At 38.7% G+C, this 21,315-nt stretch overlaps 1 protein-coding gene across 1 annotated transcript in view; it reads right to left on the bottom strand.

The window, feature by feature from the left end:
* Positions 1 to 13: 13 nt before the first annotated feature.
* The window catches only part of LOC120789619 (transmembrane channel-like protein 3), a 30,965-nt gene continuing 9,663 nt past the window's right edge, over positions 14 to 21,315 (bottom strand). The window contains exons 6-22 of the mRNA XM_040126432.1: positions 18,585 to 18,683; positions 18,105 to 18,247; positions 17,099 to 17,246; positions 16,818 to 16,861; positions 15,751 to 15,898; positions 14,469 to 14,578; positions 14,290 to 14,368; positions 12,666 to 12,914; positions 11,593 to 11,721; positions 9,792 to 9,859; positions 9,257 to 9,385; positions 5,226 to 5,336; positions 3,802 to 3,927; positions 3,568 to 3,646; positions 3,005 to 3,047; positions 2,638 to 2,911; positions 14 to 1,410 (exon numbers count right to left, since the gene is read on the bottom strand). Of these exons, the coding sequence (XP_039982366.1) occupies positions 408 to 1,410; positions 2,638 to 2,911; positions 3,005 to 3,047; positions 3,568 to 3,646; positions 3,802 to 3,927; positions 5,226 to 5,336; positions 9,257 to 9,385; positions 9,792 to 9,859; positions 11,593 to 11,721; positions 12,666 to 12,914; positions 14,290 to 14,368; positions 14,469 to 14,578; positions 15,751 to 15,898; positions 16,818 to 16,861; positions 17,099 to 17,246; positions 18,105 to 18,247; positions 18,585 to 18,683 (2,982 nt within the window). The 3' untranslated portion in view covers positions 14 to 407. The remainder of the gene's footprint in view (positions 1,411 to 2,637; positions 2,912 to 3,004; positions 3,048 to 3,567; positions 3,647 to 3,801; positions 3,928 to 5,225; positions 5,337 to 9,256; positions 9,386 to 9,791; positions 9,860 to 11,592; positions 11,722 to 12,665; positions 12,915 to 14,289; positions 14,369 to 14,468; positions 14,579 to 15,750; positions 15,899 to 16,817; positions 16,862 to 17,098; positions 17,247 to 18,104; positions 18,248 to 18,584; positions 18,684 to 21,315) is intronic.

The raw sequence follows: 21,315 nt of genomic DNA, 5'->3' as shown, positions 1-21,315 counted from the left end.
GAATCCTGGCTTGATGCAGCAAAGCATGCTGGGAATTGTAGTGGTCACTTCATTCCATATGTTTATTCAGTGTACAAGAGGGATCAATATGAGTGTTTGTTGAGATTGTTTTATTATGTCTGCATGGGAAGGGAGTGCAATTATGTAAGCTGTATATTTTTAAAAGCTGATGTTACACCGACAGAGCCAGTGTGGTTGAATTTTATTGTAATACAGATTGCAACAATAACCCATATAATTAGCTGACATAGCTGTTTCAAAATGATACAAGACCACACACAGATGAAAGAAAACACATTTATATTATTATACTTTCTGTGCTTCCAGTGCAATGTATCAACACCTAGTAGCATATCTATGATATTTTGAGAAACATTTTAACAGAATACATAATTTTAGCAAAGACGTCATACATTGGAGCAGACTAGGTCATTTGACTCAGTGACGTTTAAATCAAAGCTGGTTTTCGACTTCTTTTTGGCCATCTTTCCTTGCCTTGCATCAGACTTGAGATAGCGCTCCTTGTTGTGGATGACCTGAATGTACTGGTCCGTGCTGCTGTTTTGTTGGTCACTGCTGGAGGCCAAGGAGGCTGAATCTGACTCAGTCAGAGGGGTCTCCAGCTTTGGTCTTGACTTGGGCTTCACATAAGATTCTGTGTGCCTGGTTCTTGTTGGGGACTGACAATGTATTCCCGGGGAATGGATGTGATGCCTGGTTCGCACAAGAAGAGGGTCTGCTCCTCTCACATTGGCCTGAGACCTGGAATGTGACTCTAAATCTCCCCAGTCTATTTCTTCTTCACCATCCCCCTCTTCATCCTCTCCTTGTGCTCCATATCTTCCTCGAACTGTGTGGCTGTCTTTAGCCATGGACATGTGGCTTTCTACGCGGTCACCGATGTAGAAGTGTGCTGGCTGGTGGAGGTCAGAAAGGGAACGGGGCCGATGAGCCTTCCCCAGTGACATCCTTCTCCTGCCTTTTCCTTCTTCCTCCTCCTCTTCCTCTTCACTCAGATGCTGCTGTGGTGGGTGGGACCGGTGAGGATGTGGATGGTGGAGGGTGGTGCGGGGTGTGTAGCGTTTGACATTGCGTGGGTAAAGCTCCAGGATCTCTGCAGGCTCCTCCATGATGTAATGTCGTGGGATCCGACTTGCTGAGCGCAGCAGTTTCTTCCTGGGCTCGTGCTCATTGACAATTACATAGCGGGTGGTATGACCACGCCGTCCTCCATAACTCTGTGCAGTGATGTACCCAGCAGCCTCAACAGGATGTACAGGGCGTATGGTCTTCCTGTACAGGGGGTCAGAGTGTATTTTGTCAGAATAGCGAGCTGGGGGATTGTACATCATATGATGGTAGGACTTGGACCTGCAGGTTCCACTAGGGCCACCAAGAAATGGTGGGGGCCTGTTATGAGAAAGGACAACACATACAAATCAGGTTATATGATATCATTACAGAATATTATTTTTGGTATTTTATCATTGCATAATGCTGTTAAAAAGCATGGACTGATTTGAAATGTCTGCACTGCATTGGCACATAACAATCTCATAATTATGACAAAATTAAAGCAGACATGATGTCACTGTGATGGATAATTAAACAGGTTAAAGACCAATGGCTGCATAGAAGCTTGAGAGAATACAGTAAAAAATCTAAAAATTATTATTAAAAACATGCAAAAAAAATAAGACAAAACAGTATGGTCCTTTAAAGCCGAACTACAGCAGGTTTTTAAATTACCTGCTCATGCCAAAAACATTCACATAACTTACAAGTACTCAGTGCTTCCCACAGAACACTATTCTTGTCAGGATGGAAAAGAAACTGAGACAAAGTTTTTAAAAAACTCTCCACTGAAACCCAGGTTAATGCTAAAGTAAACACAAAGTAGGGCTGAACTATTCATCGTTTTTATACTGTAAACACAACATTTTAAAGGAGAGCAATTCTCTAATCACAGGAGCCATAATTTTAATTATAACTATGAATCATATTATTAACTGATTCTTATTAGCTGTGAGAGTGAAAGTTTTAGTTTAGGTGGCTATAGTTACAACTTCCACTGATAAACTTAATCAACTGAAGCTCATTAATTTTAATCAAGCGCGTAAATTCAATTCAGAGTTGGCCAGTCTACAAAATGTACCTCTGTACTGTTGGTGTATACTCTATTTACACTTGGACAAACATGGTTTTCTCAACAAACACCAACATAATGATGTTTGAAAAGAGAGAGTCCAATTGTAAGGTTGGTCTTTCTGTAAATGAAACAATGGGCCTCATGCAAGAACCCGATTTGTTCTTAAGTGGCACATTTGAGTAATTTAAGATAATTTCTGGCTTTCGCCAATTTGTTCCTCTTGTAGGAACGGAATGGAGGTAAATTCATGGAAAATAATCAGAATTTAAATTACAGTGGCAATATTGGTCCAAATAATTACATTTGGATACTTTACTCAAATCATTCACTATAGAGATTCCCACTGGGTATATATTCCCTATTGATCAATTCTACAATAAATTCAAAATCAATAAAATTGAAACATATCCATCATGTAAGAGGTCACTTGTTTCTTAAATTCAACCTGTTTTGCTAAACATACGAGAATATATTAATGTGTGTGAGACCTGTTAGGTATGTGCTCCAGCCTGTGTTTGGACAGTATGGTCACTGTTGGACTTCTGACAGATCCAGCCACACATCCTCTGTTCAGGTCCACCCTAGATGCTGATTGAGTGATGGTGTGGATGCTGTTTCCACGACAAACAGGAGACTGAAAGTTTGTGACACTGCCGTTCCGTTGGGGAGATGGAGTGTGGATGGAGGCCTCCTGACTTATGATGTCACTGTCCTGCTGATCTAGTTTCTTGTCCACTGCAGCCTCTGGAGCCTGCAATCTTGCTAAGGGAGGGTTAATTGTCACTGCATCAGGGTCACAACACTTCGAGAAACAATGGAACACATACAGGAGACCTGACAAAATACCAGAAATACCTGAAGCCATCTGGAAGACTTTCTTCTTGTCCTCAGTCCGCTCCTAAAGCGATTGAAGGAAAATTCATTAGAAACACTTAGACCAATAGATATCATTTTGCTGTCATGTTCAGTTAGGACTGCATCTAGGGATTATTTTCAATCAAATATTTTTTTTCATTTAAACTATTATTTAATTATCACAATTATTGCAGATTGATTTTCTGTCAATGGACTTATCAAATACTTTCAAATAATTTTGAAACAGTGTTCCCATTAGAGGTCATACATTTATTTTTTGACTGTTAAATGTCCCACCAAGTACAAACCCTGTATCAGTGTTTTGTAGCCACAAATCTCTACATGTTCAACACTGGTCAGTTGAAGTTTTTAACTAGTCACACTGTCTGTTTACTTCCATGATGTACTCTTTCTGTCATATAGTCACCCAGGATTATAAATACATATGTGATACAACAGAGGAGCATTTAGAAATAGTTTGATTCAGTCCTACAAACTAAACTATACATGTTGAAAATGAATATTGCTTGATCCATTCTGGGAGTGATTAATCATAAACTCACAGTCTGGAGCTGCATCCTCAGCTGGTTGTTGGTGAATTTGAGGGATCTGGCAATGGCCTGGAGATAGTATATCAGCATGCTGAAACACACAGGGACAGCTCAAAGGTCAAGGTGGCATGTTGATTTGTAGATGTGTGCATATATGTGTGTGTGTGTGTGTGTGTGTGTGTGTGTGTGTGTGTGTGTGTGTGTGTGTGTGTGTGTGTGTGTGTGTGTGTGTGTGTACAGTCTTACAACAGCAACAGCAGTGCGGGCAGCACTACGACAGGGCTGGTGATGTAACTCATCACTTTACTGAACCACAGGGGGAAGTCACTGGCCACTGTCTCTGAGATGATGTCATAAATCTTCTCTTGACCACTGAAACACAGATTAAATTACTTTTATTGATGTTAACATTTAGAAAGAACAGAAACAGAGCCACACATAAGGGTGAGGGTAGCAGCTCCACTGTCCAATGCAGTGACTGCTAATTACTGCACAAACTGCACAAAACACTAAAGTACTGGTTAGCAATATCTAACAGTACTTTAGTTTTTTTCCTGGGCATCCCTGCCATCTGCATACCCCTTTCCACCAACTTGCCACAATGTCCTGACTGCCAAATACAAACCCAAGTAACCTGCAGTCATATCCAAGACCACATCAGCTAAAGGTAGGTACTTTTTGACCTACGTGAGAAATACCTTCTCCAAACGGTGATTCAAAGAACAGCCTGCTTACAAAACAAACAGCTGTCTGCTGCTCTCCTGAACAAAGACACAGCGCATTTAAAAACACATTTAAATGCCCATTGCACAGTTTGAAGAGCACGGTAGACACAACTTGGGAATGTCTCCAAATTCCCACAGATGTGGTCCTTGACTACCAAGTCAATAATTCTGTTCAACCCTTCTACAGTATACATAGTACATTGATTTGTAAATGTAGCTACTATTCAGTTACAGATTCTTGTGTGTAATGTAAGCAATGAGCAACTCTTTGGAAAATGCAGAGAAAAGTTGAAAGTACACACAGACCTTAAATATTGCAAAGGTTAGAGGAAGAACATTTGAAAATTAGCCTTTTGGCTAAGAAAGGCACATTTCAAGTAACACTGATCAATGTAGAGTATCCATGTTAAAAATGAATACAAAATAAAATAAAATAAAAACCATCTTGTCAAAATATATATTCAGGAGTTATTTCAGTAAGGATAATCTTTGAATCTGAAAACCCGACTAGGACTGGACTTTTGAGATGCTGTGAGATTTGATACAAAGTGTCAAAGTTATGTAAAACATCTTAAAAGTTGCTGGATAGCATTTGATGGAGCAATGCCAGCAGTTTCGCCCTGAGTCTTTGTGCAAAGCTAGGCTAAATTAAACTTCTTTGGATGTGGAATATTTGCTCCCGAGATTTTATACAATATACTGAATATCCTTGAGTGATTTGGAATAAAGATAAGTTGAGAAATTGGTCTGTATAAGTCTTTTTGTAGGCATGTTTGTCAGCCAGCTGCTTATAAGGGGCCAGAAAGAAGCTCACTTCTGTCTTTCATCCTTATCACAGTAAATAAATTTGTATTGGACAAAAAGAGATGAAACTGATATCATTCTGGTGCAGGTGTTACCTTAAACAACGGACATCTTTTAATGCTATCTAAGTTGTGTATTTACCTGAATGGTCCACAATGTTGTGAAGGTCTGTATCTAACTATGGCAAATATGGTGGGTAGCATACACAGAAACAGCATGAAAAGCAGCATGGCCAGGTAGAAATTGTTTGATCTGAAAAATATCAAAGCAAAGAGAACATGGAAATGTTAAAATTAACAATTTTGATATTCGTGTTGTTTTCAAACCTTTACTCTACTGCTGCTTTGAGAGCAGTCTGCAGAACAATTCAACAAAATGCAGCAGTAATTCAAGCTCATATGGAAAAATGTAATTACAGAAGGACACTGTAAAGTTATTCTCCCCACTCATCTATTTCAGATAAGATGTGTTGCTTGAAAGAACATGAAGCATTTTTCTTTCCACTAGCTGTCACGATTCCTGTCTCAGCTTTGTTTATTTTTCCCAGTCTGCCTGTCTCCTGCCATTCTCCATCTGCCCAGCAGATGCCCTTGGACTTTCCCCCCTGTCTCCGTTGCCTGACTCCCCTGTCCCACCTGCTCACCTGTCTCTCATTCCCAGTCCTGACTCCCACACCCACCTTCCCTGTTTCCCATTCTGTAATTAGCTCACAGTATATACCAGCCTTCTTTCCCCAGTCATTTGCCATGTTGTTGTGTTCTAGCCACCCTGTTACCCGCTAATAAAATTACTAAACTTTTCCAGCCTGCCTGGTCTGTGTCCGCATTGGGTCTTCCTTCTTGTTCTCCATACACCAACTGTGACACTGTTGTTTTTTCTTCTTCTATCTAAATTCTTCAGTGACCCTTATAGCCCAGTGCCATCATGTATAGTAATGTAAGACTAAAAACATGTCTGAATCCACAAGAATCTGGAATCCAATGTGCATAAGGAAATAAGTTACATTGTGCTGCTGAAGTTAGGGTAGGAGCCTGTCTTTGCTCTCAAAACAACTTTGGGATGTGGGACTGGATTCAAATCTGGTGACTGGGGAAGCCATTGAAGTACACTGAACTCACGTTCATGAAACCAATTTGAGGCGACTTCTGCTTTGTGACATGGTGCATTATCATGCTGGATACCATTAGAAGATGGAAAATTGTGGCCATAAAGGGATGCAGATGGTTAGCAACAATACAATTTATTTGTAGTAAGGGGTCCAAAGTGAGCCAAAAAAACATTCCCATTACACCACCACCAGCAGCCTGGACTGTTGACACAAGGCAGGTTGGGTCCATGGATTCTTGCATGTGACACCAAATTCTGACCCTACCATTTGCGTGCCTCAGCAGAAATCCAGATCTGAGATGCTTTTCCACTCATCGCAGTTGTACAGAGTGGTTATGTGAGTTACTGTAGCCTTTCTGTCAGCTCCAACTGGTCCGGGCATTCTCCTCTGATCTCTCATCAACAAGGCATTTCCATCTGCAGAACTCACTCACAGCTCACTGGATGTTTTTGTTTTTGGCACCATTCTGAGTCAACTTTAGAGACCGTTGTGTGTGAAAATACCAGGAGATCAGCAGCTTCAGAAACACTCAAACCAGCCTGTCTGGCACCAACAATCATGTCACAGTCAAAGTCACTGAGATCATATTTTATCCCCATTCTGATGTTTGATGTAAACACAAACTGAAGCTCCTGACATGTATCTGCAGGATTTTATGCATTGCATTGCTGGCACATGATTGGCGGATTGGATGATTGCATGAATCGGCAGCTGTACAGGTGTTGCTAATAAAGTGGTCAGTGTGTGTATGTTCTTTAAAAAAGGCTGGACCTGCATGAGCAAATCACAGTGTGCAGCTCTCTCCTCTAGTACAAAATGCATAGGCCAACCATACAACATCCAAACCATGCCAGACAATAGAAGTGACTCCACTATTGCTAACATCAACAGCCAGTGAGTGTGACCACAACCTAGCAGCCGTATCGTGAGAGCAGCAGCTGAAGCAAGGAATGGGACTCCACAGTGAACTGGCATTTCAACGCTGAACTATAATTATAACTTTTTTTTTCTTAACATAATATTTTCTTAACAATGGATCAAATAACTATGTGTAAAACACATGTGTGAAATCTAATCTGATAGTGGTGAACCCACAGAGAATTACCATATATTCTTGAACTTTGGAAAGGCTAGCTGTTTCCCCCTTCTTCCGGTGTTTATGCTAAACTAGGTCAAACATACCATGACTCCAGTCTTGTGCTTAACACACAAATGTTAAACATTTTTGGAAATCCATATTTTAGCATTGAATGTTAAACATTTTTTGAATTATGCTTCAATTTTTTTAAAAGCCTGTTCTCAGCCTCTCATGCATCAATCCCCACTGCTGCATGTTTTCACTCAGATGGTGACAAAATTAATCGTTTACAGAGTCACATACTGTCATTTTGGGTGTGATGCTAAAGACATTATTCAGCTTTGACCAGTGCATTACTACCTATGAGAGCAAACTGGCAAACAACTCTCCTGTTTTAGTTGCTGCCTTTCTCATTTGAGGCCAGGAACCCTAGACTACTTCAGTGACGCTAAAACAAAATTCATATTGTCAATAACACAAATATTGTCAGTGTTACACACTTTCAAGTGTCTCAGCAATCCATAATTATGAGTAGGGGACGTAAAAAAGCCTTCTTTATTATCAGCAATGTGTCAGTGTCAATCTCTTTCTCCTCCAGTAGAACTGCATTTAATGGCTCACATGAAATGTTCTCTCAGTTGTATGAGTGTGTGTGTTTGTGTGTGTGTGTGTGTGTGTGTGTGTGTGTGTGTGTGTGTGTGTGTGGCTGCTTGGATTTTCCACCACATCTGGGAGTGACTGATAAGGACTGAAAGAGGCAATGACAGCCTTGTTACATAAATCAGAGTGGGCTGAGCGCCTTAAGACTGTGTGTATGTACAGGAAGATGCAGATACTGTACTAAAGGGCTACTCACTGTTTTGTCACTATCACAGCAGAGCAGGAAAAGGATAAGGGACTACAAAAATAGCTAGAAAACCACTGTTAATATGTGGATGTGTAATAAGAGCAAAGTGCTGATGCCGTTTTACTTTATTTAAGAGAGGATCACATGCAGACACTGCGCAGAGCTCAGTGCCAAGGATGGAGTATGTGATGTAAGAGAAAATATGGACATAAAATCTTGCATCCTTTTGTTTTGAGTGTGTGTGAGATGGTCATTGTGACACATGTATCGCCTCAAAAAACACTGCACATCAAGGAATGAGCTCACTTTTGGACTTAGATTAAATGCATTTAGTTATAATCTGGTGAACTCGTCCGGAAACAGTGCAATGTGGCACGGAAAACACAGCTATAAAAGCTGTAATAATACAACAACACCATCCTACATATCTACAAGTTCATTGACCAATGGCAGTGTTCTCCTTGTGTGTAAAATGTGTTGCATAAAAAGAAAGATAGTATGATATATCGCTGTAAATCAGCTATATCTATGTTGTAATTTTATTTATTTTAATGCAAATGTAAAAAGAATCCAATGACAAACGCCAAGTAAGGGCTCTATCACTGCTATAATACTTGTTTCACTATATTTTTTGGGGTTCAAAAGCCAGGAGACCACTATACTTGTGGGGTCCAACAGCTTCTTGGGGACCAAGATGCAGACTGTTAGCATTAGGTTTAGGTTAGGGTTAGGGTTAGGGTAAGGGTTGGGGTTAAGCATTGAGTTGTGATGATTAAGGTTAGCGTAAGGGGCTGGGGAATACATTATATCAGGAAAGGGTCCCCACAAATATAGTAAAACAATGGTGTGTGTGTGTGTTTGCTTTTATATCCCATTGGGAACTTAAACCAGAATACACGCCAACCCATGGCTACTTGTGTCGCTTGTGGGGACAAACACTGATGTCCCCATGGGTTCAGACTACTTTTTGAGGGTTAAGACTCGGTTTTAGGGTTCAGGTTAGACTTAGGTTTAGGTTAGGGTTAGTGTTAGGGTAAGGGTTAAGGTTACGGAGGGAGGCTACAGAATGCATTACGTCAATAACTGTCCCCACATGGATACTGGAAGCGTGCGCGCTTGCATGTGTGTGTGTGTCAGACCTGGAGGCTCGGAACACCTGCTGATGGGGAACATTACAGGTGAGGACGGCCCAGCTCCTCAGATACATCAGACCAATCAGCTTCAACACATTGAAAGCAGGAAGACAGGGAGAAAAAAACGCTCCCATCCTGGCAGGAATGAGAGAAGTCAGTAAGACACACACACGTACACACACACACACACACGTACACAAAAACACATAGCCACTGGGGTCACACCCCATATAAAAGACATTATATCCAGTGGTTCATGGTTTCACTTCATTATGTTCATTGTTGCAAGGCGACATTTCTGAAATGAGTTGAGGAAATACAGTCAAGCTGGCCACAAAGGTGTAATGGAGAGATTATAGAGGGCCACAGTCCTTTAAACAGGGTCATGGAGACTGGTCAGCACCAGCCAGACTATTAACTCTGAGGTAGATCCTCTATTACACACACAGTGACAAGGCAGTGCTGATATAATGAAATTGCATGGAAAGATGTCCTCAGAATTTCATTCTGTTAGTTGTGATAGGCAGTTTTTCAGACTTACCAGATCATTCCTTGGTTATAAATCAGATGCAAGACATTCTCAGCTATTTTGAATTCTCCATATTCAGGCTGAGGAAAGACAGAAAAAGCATGAGTGCAGTGTTGTTTATGTTGATTTTTTCTCTTTGGCTTTTTCAACCATAAGATTTTTAAACTACATGTCTACAGGAGATATTACAACATGTTCATGCCAAAAATATTCATCTTCTTCTCCTGAGTATTGGCGATGAGGATGGAAAATCCTTATAAAAAGACCAAGATGGGACATTAAAATTCTAGACTGATACCTAAACTAATGCAATTCTAGTATGGTTAAAAGCTTCTTAACCTCTTAAACTAAGCAAAGCAAACACGTTTTGTAGCCAAGCAGAATTAATCCCAGAATTTAAAGGACCGTGTTTGAAATTCTTGTGGGGATCCCAAAGTTTTCAAAGAGGCCAAATATACCAGGCTGAGTTTTTGGAAGGAAATTTGTCTAAAATGATTCACAAGTCATATAGAATATTTCCGTTTGATGGAATTGAGAGGCCACAAAAAAATTGGGCCTCATGCACAAACAGATTAATTCTATACTTGCACATACAGGTGATTAACAGAAGTTGTGGCATTCACAAACTTTAAAGTATTTATAATTTTCTCTTAATTACGAAAAAAAAATCTGTTAACCATATCATTGTCGTTATGGCTTGCCATTTCACTGAGAGGAGGTTTTTTTTAATTGGTGGGATTACTGGGCAACAGCAATCTCACTATATGTTCTTCTTGGACAACCTTTCGCCACTTTTTTTGGCACCTGACTAACATACTGGCCCAAATATAAGATGACATTTTTTTTCCTGGAAATTAAGTTTGAAAAAATGGGTACTGTCTTATTAGGACTAGACAATTAAGTGTTCACATCAGATATTCTTTTTGTATGGAGAGAGTACCATTGTAACACGGTCTTCTACAGAGAGTGCTGCTTTATGAGATATTGGTAGCCTTAATGTTGCTAGGCTAGCAAGTGTTTTCAAATCCATTTATAGTGAGTCTTTTCAGAGTTAGTCTGCCCTAAAAAGTTTTTGGTTAGACCAGTTTAACGTGTAACATTTTAGACAGACTACACAACTGTGGGTTTTACATATTAATATATTTCTTGTTTCACTTATAAGAGAGAAGAGGATTAATAGAATCTCAGGGAAACTTCTCAACAGGACTAGCATAAAAGTGTGACCTATCCTCAAAAAGTCCCAAAAATGTTGGGTGTTTTATAATCAGGGTCGTCCTGTATTTAGGTAAATTTTTCCAACAACTACTGAAATGTAGAAGCTATTGTGATGAAATGTGCCAATAAAATTACTAAAATCTGTGAAAACCTCTCAGTAAATTGAAAAGCCATGGTATGATATGGTGACCAGAATTTTCATTCTGCATTAAGGTTTTCATAAATGTTTTTTAATTAAATCAATTTTGGTATTATAGTTAAACTCCAAATTCATTCAGATTAAGCCACTATTCAGAAGTTAAATGAACGTGTTATGACTCGTATGACAAAAATCTTAGTACGAGAAAATTGATGAATGTCACAAATTCTCTTAAATTGCTTGTCAATTTAAGAATGAATGTGTTCGGAGGACAGCTAGCCTGCCTCTGTCCAAACGTAACAAAATATGCCTACCAGCACCTCTAAAGCTTACTAATTAACACATTATATCCTGTTTACCTAATCTGTATGAAAACCATAGCGTAAAAAGAACACTTTGGCAACTTCTCAGACCAAATGTTTTTAACAGATTGAAATCACAAAACTGTTTACAACTTACAAACTTGCTCTCTAAATCCCAGCAGCAGCAGTCGCTCAGGTAGCGAACCACCAAGCCTCTGATGAAGTCAATGAGTAGAATGCTGGCCACTGTGAAGATCATGTCAATGATGGACAGCTTCAACATCTCCTGGAGACACACCATAAACATACCCAGGGGCACATCATGTACATATACAAACATATACTGTTCATTGAATTATTCACCTCTCAAATCAGGCTAAAAACTGCTCATTACATAATAATGTTTCTAGTTGTGTGCTTCAGCACTCTACCATGTGCGCATCTGGGACTTGCATTGGGAGAAGACATTTTAATTTTTCCTGCTGTTATAATAGAGTGTACTTACAGACTGATAAAAATGAGTATATCAAAATTGTCCTCAGCAATTATTTTGTAGATACTGTAAAAAGATAATGACATAGAGAGTGATAACGCTTAATGGTGTGTAAATTAACAGAGATAGCCTCGATTGAATGGTTACTTTGGCCCAGACTGACATTTACTCTATCACCTTTACCTGGTCAAAATTTCAATTTGTCCATTACTTTGGTTGATGACCTCATACCTGCTAAACTTATGAAATTCCATCAGTCTCACCTGTACACTGTCTTAACTGCTAATGAGCAAATATTTGTGTTTTTTATTCTAATTTATAACATCTGTATTTTGTGTTATTGTTCAATTTCTCTAATTCTGATCAATTTATGACCCTTTAATTTTTTATATTTAATGTTTCAATGACACAACCAAAAAAGCAGTTTGATAATAAGAGGACACATTCAGATCAAAAGAAAAAGTGACCCCAATATGGCTTTTTTCCTCTCACCCCATTTTTAAAGCCAGCATTGATAGAAGTACAGTGAACATGGTGAATTTTCTTTTCTAAATCAAGCCATTTTCAGATATGGTCCTTTATCTGATACACAGTTGAATTACACAAATGTACCTCCATCTCAATGGTCATTAGAATATGTCTCACTTTTTCAAAAGTTTTCACGCGACCTACCTTCTATTGAAGAAAGGCAAGAAATATGCCAAGTGAATATAAAGTGTGTAACGATCAGACAGAACCTGTCCAACGTAGGTCTCCCAGCATTGGTCCTGTTGAGAGCGGGTGTTCTTCTCAAACAGAGCTGTCTGGTTGGAGATGATCTCTGAGCTGCTGATGTTGGTGACTTCCAGCACCGTGGTGATGGTCGCTATGGTGCTGTTGCGATGTTCAGGGACAGACACTAGGGTAGAAAGGCTGTCTACCTCAGGCTGAGAGATGGTAGCCAGGAATGAGCTGGAGTCAGACCAGTTACCTGTATTCAGTGGGACCTGAATGACAAATATGGTAGGATGCATCACCAGCTTTGTGCTACGCTATTCTTATATGGACAGCTAATAATGCAATAGCAACTTTGTGATGTGAATGGAATAGCAACAGTAACATTCTGGGAAACCCCTTCATTTCCGAGACTGACATGAGACGATATGAGAGTTAAGTGCAGCGTTTGAGTCAGGATGTGGTTAGCCTATCTTAGCATAAAGACTGGAAGCAGGGGGAAACAGCTGGCTTGGCTCACTCATGTCATTTCTTTAACCCAAACACAAACGGAAATGTAAAAACAGTTTTTGGTTTTATTGGGAGTAACGTGCTTTAATTATTTCTTGGTGAACAACATCTGCGCAGACACTGCACAAAAGTGGGGAAGTTACATCTTCCCCTAAAATCACAAGATGTTGTTTTCCCACTGCTGTTGATGTTAAACATAACATTGTGTAAAAATGATGAAGTTCTAAAGGGGTTGGTAGGTGTATTTGCCTTTGAACAGATGCAGGCTGGCTGTTTCCCCCTGCTTTCAGTGTTTATGCTAAGCTAGACTAACCATGTCCTGACGCCAGGTCTGTACTTAACACACAGACGTGATATTATTCCTCTTCTCATCTCTTTCTAAGAAAAAACATAGTGGATAACATAAGTGGATTTATCAAAATGTTGAACTATTCCTTCAATAACAAATAATAAAATGTAATAAACTATCATTTTTACAACTTAAGCCATACAGTGTAACATGGTTTTCTTATTATTAAAGATTGGTGTAATTATCATTGATTACATTGTAGCCAGGGTTTGGGTGAAATAGCTTAGTTGTTTGTAGTTAGAAGAAATATTATGTACATTGTCAATATACAATTGTCAACAATTACCAACTACAAATTCAGTAAACAAAGAGAATCGTGGCTATCACACTTGGGTTCTCTTTTCATCACCATCTGACCTGGATGATATGAATACAACATTTGGTTCACTCTAATTACAAAACATGCAGATTTTTCCATTTGCAACTGCTGATAATGTGCCATCCAGGTTTTTAACTTTCTATCAAAAAAAACAAAACAACTTTCCATCTTAAAACTCTTTATAGTGAGGTCTGAGGATTATCCAGAGTAACTGGGACATTATGCAGTGTGATGTTTTTCAATTGTAATTTTTTAATTTCAGTTTGGGTGGACTAACGAGTTAAAGTGGGATTGTTACGGCTGCTGACTATTCTTATGTTACAGCCACATTTCCAGATCTCAGTAATGTGGCGGATTTTATCGTAACTGAAAAGAATGATGGCCAGAACTATGAAAATAACACCCAGATTGTCATATGAACAAAACAAAAACAAAAAATTTTCTTTCTTTCTATCGTTATTATACTCACAGCAGAGCTCATACTGTTGACCTTATCAAGGAGGGCAATAATGAGGCTGTAGAGATTCCCCAGGTATAAAACAAGCACTCTGTAAACACGTGAAGATATGATGAATGTAAGTGTGCAGTACGGCCTTTGATGTATCATATATGCTATATTAGGCTGTAGTTGTTGGAGTGATGGATTACCTGGCCAGCTGGAATCGCAATGAGGTTCGAGGGTGGTACATCTCCAGCTGAGCCACCAGCTCAAAGGCAGACGGAGCAATCATGGTGATGAGGGAAACCACCACACTCACCTGGACAGAGGAAGGACATGAAAGTCACTGACATGGAGGGTGTATTTGAAAATTCTTCCTTTTGAGAAAAAAGTTTCCAACTGAAAAGTATTATATCTCAATTATATTATTATTCTAACTTACTTTAATTGCCAATAAATACCCCGTAAAAGTAAATGAGACTATTGCCAAACAGGTCATGTAGGATGGCAATGCTTACCTTAAGTAATGAGACAATTAGTCAGTTAACCAACTATAAAATAATTCATTACAATATTAATAATTAATTTAATATATTTAATATATTATAATCACATACATAATTTATCAAACATTTGGTGGTAAAGCTGGGCATTTCATATTTTTATGGTACCAACCAATTTGCTTCGCAATCTGTATTACCAAGTATTGGAAAATTCATTCAGTACTACATATCAATACTGAAAGCCCCTTTTAAATTTAGAAAACCGTCCCCACAGCAGTCTGACAAGGTAGAGGCCAGTTACATTTCTTGTCTACCACAACACACAAGTAGCTATGAACTGAATGTCATCAGATTGATGTAAAAAATAAAGCAGTAGTAGGTTAAATACACCCTGTAAGAAATATCAATAGGAGTAGCTGTATCAATAAAATCACAATAAGATCCATCCTTATGTGATTTTCACGTGGAGCTTTAGAAATGTAAGGATTGAATATATCTTGAATTATATAAAGAAAATATATTTTTTCGACTTTTGTTCAGACTGAATAAGCAGTCGGAAGATACCACTTTGGTTCCTGGGAACTTGTGGGCATTAGTCATTAATTTTGACATTTTACAGACTAAATGATTAATAAGCAATATTTAATGTATAATAATATACTCTAAATATACTATATTTCCAATAAAATAGAATGAAATAAAAAAACAACACCTTTGTTTAATATTTGATGAGTAAATTAGATGTATCAGAAGTAGATCATTTTGCCATCATGGTTACAATACATGACTAATAAACAATATTTGGATCCAGAGCTGAACATTGAACTGGTCATGGAATCATCAGGTTGATAGATAGCAGCCTCTTCCACTGGATCAGTCTCAGGCCTCAGCTTTCATTGATTCCTTGGAACTGCATTGCATGTTGGATAATCTAATAAAACTAATGATGATGAGGATGATGATGATGATGTCTGCTTTGCTCTCCTACCTCATTCTTCTCCCACAGCGTCAGCTCTGGCTTCTCCTGCTCCAGTTTCTGAGAACGGTCCACCACAAAGTAGATGATGTAGATGCTGCCGGCCAGAGACAGCAGCACCAGGATGTTGGCTAAGATACGCAGACTGATCAGAACGGCCCTGAAGACACACAGAAATACACTGATCAGATAGAGAAATTTCATCTTCAAGAACCTGGAAGTTCACAGTAATTCCTAAAAAAAAATGTAATGTATTTATAGCTGGAAAATTAAACAAAGGCAGCTGGGAGGCGCTGCTCACCTATAAACTTTGCTGTCATTTGCAGCTATTGCTGCCACTGTTGCTCTTCATATGGCTTTTCAAAAGACCCACTTACAGCCCGGGCCTTGAGTCTACCTTCCCAAAGGAGGAAAGTTATTGTCACTCCCAGTTCCCTGCTGTGCTGCATTCAATGTTTTCTTGTGGGGGAGTGATGAGGTCAGAGCCTTGATGCCAAACATTTAATCCTGTACATATTCTACATTCACATAATAATCTATTCCATGTGATCTGGCTGACTGAACTAATGTAAAAAAAAAGTGAAATTGAACAAAACCATATAAAAGGTCAAATCAAAAGTAAATATAGGTTTAAAAAGTTTTTCAAAAAAAACCAGGTTAAAAGTAACTATTTATTTTTTACAACATAATTTTCTTCTCCTGCTCTGATTACAGACACCTGTATGTCAGAGTGACCGATGACATCAAACCGGTGAAAGCTGAGATACGAAGGGGATAAAAGGCACTAATTTTTCTCCTTTTAATATCTTCTGTCACTCTTGTTCTATCCTTTTAGTGATTTACAGTCTACTTCTATAACTTATGTCAGTATGAGTAGACATCATTGTGTATAAACTGCAGAGATTTCACAACTGGGTGTTGTAAATCAGCTGGATTGGAAAATTCAAAGGGGAAACAAGCATGGAGGCTTATGGAGTCACTGTTTGGTTGTTTCAGAGGACCTGACAGGAGGAACACTAATCAAGAACATGCACACAAATATGCAAAAAAAAAGTGACAGAAATAACAAATACACCTACAAACTGGTATCCTTCTTCTTTTCCTGCTCCTCTACAATGGCTTCCTGTACAGAAAAACATTTAATATCATGTTTTTAAGGGGAAAGCACAGCCACCCAGCACTGTTGATCCATATTCTGTGCACAAAAGGTGTTAGAGAATACAGAAATACAAGAGGGGAAAAGAGATCCCCCTGCTTGAAGGGTGATTAAAGCTTTAAGTGCAGCTTATGTAAGTGTAACTGGATATGTACAGTTCACTGGGTCTGTTTGTGTGTCAGTGTGTCCCTATGTGTCTCTGACCCTGATGTTGTTGACAATGGCAGCTCCCTTGCTCTCTGCGGCTTCTGGGTTTCCTATCAGGTAATCCCAGGCACAGAAAACCCTCCAGCAAAATGTGAAGTTCTCATCAGAGGCGCTGGCAAGGCTCAGACGAGAGTTCTTGGCCATTCTGCAGAAGAATTATTATTCGGGACATATTATTAAAACATCCATTATATTATCATAACAACTTGTTAAGGATGGTGATGTTATTTAGGTAATCAGTCAGGTGGCCAGCCCAACACTTCAGAACAAGATTCTTGACATATCCTGGCAAGACTTCCACTGAATTAGTTGATATTTATGATCCCTAGAGAATGAATTATTTTTTTGACCTCTTAACCTTTCCTCTGGTACCATCAGAAGGATATATTTCCATTTATGGCCCACGCATAAAATATCAGTATCTATTCTACTGGGTAAATTGCCGTGAATTATACAAAGCATGTTTGTGGTTTCATATAAATGCCTCATTGACTTTAAATGACCTTTCCTATGGTGACCCCCTCAGGACAAACCCAGTACTAGGCTCTAACCATGCCTCTTTTGGTGAGCAGTTTATACTCTGACATAGCAGGGTTATATAAAAGTGAATAGTACAACAAAACTAATAAGCCACAGTACCCACCTCTGTTGTGGCTCTCAGCCCCCACAAAAGTCAGCATTGTCAAGATGGCTCGCTATTGGTCAACAACACAAATTTGCATGTCACAGTTCCCTAAAGTTGAACTCTAAGAAAAAGACCAGATCTGCTAATTGCAGGGATACATTGAAAATAATTGATTTCACAATGCTGTTGTGACATTAGATTATTTTATTAATCTTAGATTACCTATCGTGCTATTGTCAACAACTGTCAGTTAGCTTTTTTGTAACAGAACACAATACATAATCCAGTTATCTAAAATAGAATGAATCTGAAAACCTGATCAAATCAGCCTCTTATATCATCTAATCATTATTACATCAGTATAAGCATAATGATTACTTTCTTAACAGAATGATGAAACTGTAGGCAAAGACAGCCATCCCAACCAGGAAGTAGGCGAGGGGCAACCGGTACCCAGCACTGCCAATTTTCCTCACCCTGCCATAGTAACCATAGAATAACACAGAGTACTGCAGATAGCCCTGTGGAGATCAAACACATACAACACATGTTCACAACAACCACAAGGAGTTACAGCACATGATGACATGACAAGGATATCAACTACATGTAGAGTATGATTCATTATTGCCCTTAAATGGAGTGTATAAGTAGGGATTTAGTAATGATATAATTATATATATCATTACATATTATTATTACCCTAACTCTAAAATTTACTTCATTTCTGGAAGGGGAGGAGGTTAAATTGGCCCTGGAGTAGAGGTTATGAGGCAATAAAATGATGTTTGAATAATGGGCCATCGTGTCTCTGAGTATATGCTATTGACAGAACAATAAAAGGAAAGAGAGGCTTGCCCCAAGAGACCAGATGGTGTCCAGGTCCTGGGCTGAAGCCAGATGCTCTTTGGGGATAGTTTTACTTCTTGTCGTTCCAAATGGAGCTCCAGCCAGCAGCTAGTACATAAAAAGACAGACCAATTTGATTTAGTATTATGACAATAATACATCAAAGACCTTTTACATACTGTATATGCAGGGAGAGAGACACAAAGAGAAAGGGTCTGGGTAGTAGTTTTTTTTTTTCTTTTTTACTTTTTATGTTAAATTTAAGCAGAAAAGAGTGGAATGTAGATCATTGCAATCATTGATAGTTGCAGACACTAGTCTGCTCCCTAGCTACATGCCACTTAAAAGAGTTTTTCATCTGAGAGTGAGATGAGAAGATTGATATGATTCTCATATATATGTGTTAAGCATTGCATAAAGACTGAAGGCAGGTGGAAACAGCTAGTCTAGCTCTGTCCAAAATTCAAAAATACACCTAACATAGCCTCTAAACTCCTAACTGACTATATCTGTCAATCCACAGTATTCTGCACAGAACTGCTGGGCGGAAGGATAAACTGTTATTTGTCAATAATAGCCAATATGCATGTACCTTCCCCTAAAACCATAAACTTTTGTTTATACAGTTCGGTTTGTGCAGGACTATTTTTGAACTTTGGACAGAGCCGGGCTAGCTGTTTCCCCCTGTGTCCGGGCTTTCTGCTCAGCTAGGCTAACCGCATCCTGATTCCAGCTCCTTTATTTAACACACAGACATTGTATTGAAAAATAAGCATAGTTATACAAATATTGAACTAATCCTTTAAAATTAAGCACATAAGAGAACACCAAATTAGACAACAAAATATGTTGTTTGTCCTTGCCGTCCCAAACAACACAGGAAGGTGTTTTTTGATCTGATGCCCCTATCTACAGGCCACTGATCTGACAATGCTAGGGTTAAGGTTTGGTTAGGTTTAGGCAAAACACAACTTGGTTAGGGTTAGAGGAATATCATGGTTTGGCAAGCTAATGGAGGACCTTCATCATCATGATTACAATAATAACCACCTGAGGAGGGTTAGGGAACAACCGCAGTCATGGTTCTAAGAAACCAACAATGACTGTCTGTCATATTAAAGTATGATGTTTTGTTGACTCGCTCACCCACCCTGACCTCCTCCCTCTGTGGAATTAGTTGCTCTGTGTCAACATCACAAGGGTCTCAAGGATTATTATTAATATGGCCATTAGATGACACTGTTACTTGAATGTAAACTTATGTCTTTTGGGGGCATTTGTTCAAATGACTTGTACAATTGTTTTTCTTGGGAGGACAGTCTTAAGAACCAAATCATGGCCGATTGCAAACCTCAACACAGGGCTTTGGTAAAGCAAATTTTACTTTACCAGCAAAGCAGTGAAATATTGCTAGCTAGAATAACATAGTCTCCTTCATTTTTTACTCAATTTGTTGACTACCCATTAAGGGTCATCTTTTAAAATGGCTTGGTAATGGTTAGTGGTATTAATTCATGTTTCAAACGTCATCCAAGATTTATCTCAAGGAGAAAACTTGATGCACATTTACTAGCCGCCATGAACACATCCACTAATCACAGTAATTCCAGGCATGCAGTATGAATTGCATATAGTACAAATGTTATAAGTGCTCTTATGACCATACCCTAATGTGTAGAATGCAATGAACAAATAGAAATAAAGCAATCTTTGACTGTTTATGTCTCAAATAGAATCACATTTATCCTGAAAAGATCTTCGTGATGTAGAAATTTTGACTCTGACTTGCATGCCCTGGGTGCTACAAAAAATTAAAGAGAGTAGCGTATTTATAGTCACCTAAAAATGAGAAAACTTAAGAAATAAAAAGTGAGTAATAACTGAGGTGGACTGACCTTCCATTTCATCCTTGGTCACATAATTGGTAACATGAAACAGGCACATACATCAAATCTGACACAACATCCATGATGTCTGATGTTGGCTGATATAACTCACTGAGCAGAGATGAGATAAAGGTTGGATGTATGAAAGGAGATTGTGGAAGGTTAGTCCCAACAAATGATGAAGGGAGAGAGAGATGTAGAAGAAATAAGCAGAGGCATAAGATTAGGCATTGGGAATGATAGGACAAGTCATGTCTGGAGAAATTGCTTGTGTCTGCATGTCAGCGACAAACATAAATCAAGCATCATCTTCCTCTGTCTTTTGTTCTTGTCTACAGTTTGTACTTTAACTGCTCGAACTGAAGCTGCTGGAGAATCACCAGGCAACAAACCCAATTATAAAGGATCCTCTGATCAGTACTTATGAACATACAAACATTTGCAGAGCTGAAGTCAACAAAAGGATATAAGGATTACATACAGGCCCAGCTGGCAATAGACGTCCATATAACATCAGACAGACAGTGGACTCAAAGGCTCTAACGTCGGCCAGACGTTAAGTTTTAGTTGGAAATGAAAATCGGGTTGACGTCAAAACCCAACTTTGGGTAATTGACATATAATAATGATGCAAATGTTTTACACTAACAAAAAAATGGACCTCAAAATTCTTCATTTAAGATAAATCAATTGTGATTGAACTGCAGTGTATGACATTTTTTCTTTTAGCATTTTAGTGACCAATAACTTGAGCAATGACACTTAGCAATTTATTTTTGTATTTGCAATTAGTTATATAAGTGGAAAGTTAAATAGATAAATTTGAATCAAATAGAGTGACAGTAGAGCTTTTT

The sequence above is a fragment of the Xiphias gladius genome, chromosome 1 (assembly GCF_016859285.1).
Source record: "Xiphias gladius isolate SHS-SW01 ecotype Sanya breed wild chromosome 1, ASM1685928v1, whole genome shotgun sequence".
Classification (NCBI taxonomy): Eukaryota; Metazoa; Chordata; class Actinopteri; order Istiophoriformes; family Xiphiidae; genus Xiphias; species Xiphias gladius.
The sequence above is the reverse complement of the archived record's forward strand: the minus strand, read 5'-3'. Positions and strand labels throughout refer to the sequence as shown.